This window comes from Vollenhovia emeryi, unplaced genomic scaffold (genome assembly GCF_000949405.1).
Source record: "Vollenhovia emeryi isolate VEMERY1.0 unplaced genomic scaffold, V.emery_V1.0 DF939142.1, whole genome shotgun sequence".
NCBI classification, from domain to species: Eukaryota; Metazoa; Arthropoda; class Insecta; order Hymenoptera; family Formicidae; genus Vollenhovia; species Vollenhovia emeryi.
In genome coordinates, this window is record NW_011967224.1 from 511,061 (window position 1) to 515,309 (window position 4,249).

The window sequence follows — 4,249 nt, forward strand, 5'->3', positions numbered from 1 at the left end:
GGTAACGATTATATAATGTTAGATTTATATGGAAATGCATTGGCCAATATTTAACGATGCAATAAGAATATTGGCTAAATAAGAGAAGGCGTCCACCTTACAATATTGAACCAATATTGGGAATACTAGATTTTATTCCCAATATTGCGCCAATATATTGTGCTACTAGGAAATGGCGAAAAGTCGGGACGACTCTCGAAAGAATATGACAGACTCGCCCATGCGAATACGATGCCGCTTGTGCTTGGTATCGAATATTTTTCTTACCACAAATTTCTGTTTACATTTGTGGCTGTTTACCTTTTTGCTGCGAGCATGAGAGGGAGAGGCGGTAAAGTGAGAAAAGTGCTAGGGCTAATAGGCTATTTAAACATTTCTCGAGCTGTAGGCCGCGTTGGAAAGGCGTTGTTTGCCTATGCAAATATTATAGTAGTTGTGGCACTTGGCGTCATTATGCAGGTGCCATTAGTCGTATTACTCCTTGCAATCCACTGGCAATGGTCTCATTTTTGCGTCCTTGCCCACGTGGTAACGTGACGAGCATTTCCTCGTGACATACGAGTTTCACTTATGTAAACGCCATGCACCGCAATCCACAATCTCCAATTCTAATTATTCATTCAAATTGTCGTTAATTGTCATGCAAATTTATCTCCCCTTTTCAGGACGATTGGATGAGCGATTGAGAGAAAATTGGAATCTTTAAAAGCGTGATATCGCGCCGACTAAATTCTGCGCCTTGCCGAGGAGAACGGAGCAGGTCTGCACTTTGTATAGCTGCGCCACGCTATATTTTCTGCACTTGACCCAGTGAGGAGTGGCTGTAGGCTTTTAACATAAATTCTATTATATTTAAAGGATTTTAAACCTTTGTCAGGCGTTGTCTGCATTTTACAACTCTATGACCAGATGATCAAATTGATGGAAAGATTGATTTTAGATTGATCTCATATACAACATAGTGATCATTTTTTTCTTATCAGAGAAAGAGAGGGAGGAAAAGGAGCGAAAAGTGAAGAGGTTCAGAAGCCGCGAGGAGAAGAGACGAATCAAGCTGAGGTTGCAAGTTGGTATATCGAAAGCTATGAGTAAAGCGTAGACGTTGGAGCGCGTGACGCATAAAGTGAAACAGCTCGCTTCAGTTTGGCACACGCGCCTGATAACTTCGAATGGATTCGCGGGATATCGGGTTCCACCTTTCGCCCAACTTTTTATCCGGCTGTCGTGGGAAGAGAAACGGATTCACGCAAATACAGATATTTCGTGAAATTGCACAACTCTATCGCAGCGCGCGCGTACGCTGAAAAGTATGTTTGCCACAGATGATTCGTGATTATATGTCGGTGCTCCAAGGGATGAACCTAGAGATCAAAATGACAACACGCATGTCGTGTGCTCAAGTTTTCTCTTCCAAAATGTGATTTAGAAAAATGTTTAAACTGTCCGTTGTAAGGGCTTGAACAGACAGATTGTCGTAGCCGTTTACGAGTCATCGCAAGGCGACGTGCGTCTACGACAATTCTTTGTGCGTTGACTTCCGACGCCGACTTGAGTCTTACGACAGAATCGTAAACGGTCACGACAATCTTTCGGCTCAGGCCCTAACGCATATCCTTTGGAAGCCCTCACAATTGTGATATCAATAAACGTCGAGCCTCATTGAGACACGGTTAATATAAACACTGGCGTATAACGAAGAATCGGTCTGTGTACACGCATGAGGACTAATTGTTGATTATGTCATTTAGATTCATAAAACGTTCGAATCTAGGCTCACCTCGTTTAGAGTCGCATCATCGTTGCGTTCCTTGTCGTCGCTGCGGATCTCGAGGCCGGCGTCGTCCAAGAGCTGCTCGTACTTGGCCTGGTTGCCGGTGTCTCTCATCGCGTAGAAGGGTAGCTTCTCTCAGCAGCGCGACACCACTTCCCGTGGTGCTCCGTGTTTCCAAGGGGAACAGGAAGGGAAAACGCGGCTTGACAACACCGGGGGATGAAGGCACCACCAGCTGACCCGACACCGAAATCGTGCGCTATCGATTTGCGTCCTCTCTCTCCTCTTCTCTCCTCTTCTCTCTCTCACTCGCGCTCTCTCTCTGTATTTCTCTATCTCTTCTAATCCGGTTCACTCGGTTCGCCAGGAAAAATGGGAACGACGTGGCGCATTGTCTTCCTCTTCTATGTCGCTATACGAATGAAACGAAACAACAGAACGATTTTAGTGCACGTGACTGACGTTCTCCCTCCCACGTCTGTTTTATACGAAGCGATTATTGGAAGCGATTTCTAGACACGCGAAGACTGGTGGAAACGATCTCGCCAAGTGGCCCGGCTTTACGTAAATTTTTAGCGGACTTTGCGCATTCGCTCGCTCACTCGTGCGATTCACTAAATGTTTTATCTATTCACCGGTTATTTGCATTTTATCTGTCTCGGGTGTCGCACATGTACCGAGTGTCGTTCCTACCGAATCTACCAATAACCGCGTCTTTCGTTTATTTACGAACTCTTTCAATTTCGATCAATCGGGGGGGAATGGATTTCATTTTCCGAATACGTCGAGGAAACTTTTTTTCTCGACAGAAATGAGAGGCCAGCATTTTTAATTTCCAAAGCTTCGCTTTTCCTGCAACGTACGGTGCTGTTTATAATTTGTATTATACATCTGCTTTCATTGATTAAAACTTTTCACAGGTGTCCATTTACTAGATCGTAGATGAAAAGTGTCAACCTACTCCTGCTGCTCTGACGTGACAAATTTAAATTAAATACAAGGAGTACCGCCTTGTAAACCTAAGGGGAAGCAATAAAATGTACTTGCAAGGAATACCGAAATATTTTGAGCGACGAGGTGTCGTTTAGCTTTTGTCGAGAACAGTTTTCTGAGAATGTGCGCATCGTCGCGTAACTTTTATCAGAATAATAAGTCAAGGTACGTACGACTAATGTAACAAAATGTACAAGAATTACGTTTAACAATATGATGAAATGCTTGCATTTGTGTGAAAACGATCGTTGCCCAATTAGATACTTGCCAGCGTCTGAGCTTGCAATTAAGTTCGCGATGTTGAGTCAATAATTGTAAAAAGTCGTATGCAAACTTAAATATTCTAACGACTATAATGGAATGAAATGGCAAAGCATCTTGATAATCCATGAAAGGCAAGGACACGTTTGAAATGCTTGAGCATCGATCAACGACAACTGATGCGAACGTTTAACGTTGCGTACTGAAGAGCTGTACCGAGCGGCTGTTCTATTCATTTTCGCTGAATTATAACGCAAGCTCTCCGGCGACAAATCTGAAATGAATTCTCCCTCGTGGTGAACTTTGTGATTTATGAATATCTTTGTTTTCTAACAGCGAATCGTTCTGTAGTCAGAATTGTGGAAAGAAATGTTTCCGCAATGTACGTAGCGAGAGATCGCGGATGAAATGACAGTCTCCCATTTATCGAGTGCTTGTCGTGGAAAAGCCAATAAGGTGCTATTGAAAACAATCTTTATATTTAACTGTCATTACAATTAACAATCCGCCATTGAGATAAATTGTATCGAGGTTTTTAAATTGATTAGAGTAAAGTTTTCTGTTCTAAGCGATTTACGCGCGACCTGGGACTCGCGATATTTTTGTGCAACTTGACGTTACTTTAATGAATGTGTTAATGTGTTAATACGACGAAATTACAATCAATAACTAGATACTTTATCTGAAAAAGACGCGTCTAATTCAAATATACATTTAACTGATAACGCTTCCTTAATCTTAACAACCGTGAAGAGAGGAGCGCTTTGATAACGGTCGGTTCGTGACAGCTCTATTGGTGCAACTCTAAAGAAAACAATGCAATGACCACAACGACGATCGTAGAATAGATTGGCACAATGAATATGTTAGCTTGATCGCTTCATTAAAAATTCGCGCAATATTTTACGTCGTTACGCGGCACAAAAACTTGGGGGGGCGTAGACAATTTTACAAAAGGCTGGGCAATCGTACACAAAGTCATTCGAAGTTGGAAAAATTCTATCGAAATTTGTAAATTTTATTCCCATATCTCTTCTGCAGTGGCATGTTTTTTTTTTATTTCGAAGACTGCCGAGGTAAGAAGCAGCGCTGCACGAGTTGTAATAAATTGGTAGAGACCCAAGTAGAACGAGTTAATCACAAAAACGTCAATGTGACATTAAAATGACGAATTTTACGTCATAAAATGATCGACATCAAGATTTACTTCGCAATGACTGACTA

General features: G+C 42.1%; 2 protein-coding genes and 1 long non-coding RNA gene across 5 annotated transcripts in view; 2 read left to right on the forward strand and 1 right to left on the reverse strand.

Annotated features, from left to right (window-relative positions):
• The window catches only part of LOC105566742, a 3,169-nt gene extending 1,398 nt beyond the window's left edge, over positions 1-1,771 (forward strand). Inside the window, exons 2-3 of the long non-coding RNA XR_001009307.1 lie at positions 666-823; positions 984-1,771. This is a non-coding gene — a long non-coding RNA (uncharacterized LOC105566742). The remainder of the gene's footprint in view (positions 1-665; positions 824-983) is intronic.
• LOC105566745 (calcium-transporting ATPase type 2C member 1) overlaps positions 1-4,249 on the reverse strand; it is a 13,465-nt gene that overhangs the window by 7,665 nt on the left and 1,551 nt on the right. For both annotated transcript variants that reach the window (XM_012020985.1, XM_012020984.1), the window contains exon 2: positions 1,778-2,183. In XM_012020985.1, coding sequence (XP_011876375.1) covers positions 1,778-1,885 — 108 coding nt within the window. In that variant the 5' untranslated portion in view covers positions 1,886-2,183. The remainder of the gene's footprint in view (positions 1-1,777; positions 2,184-4,249) is intronic.
• The window catches only part of LOC105566741, a 6,343-nt gene continuing 4,786 nt past the window's right edge, over positions 2,693-4,249 (forward strand). For both annotated transcript variants that reach the window (XM_012020980.1, XM_012020981.1), the window contains exon 1: positions 2,693-2,929. The gene's annotated coding sequence lies outside the window, so the exon portion shown is untranslated. The remainder of the gene's footprint in view (positions 2,930-4,249) is intronic.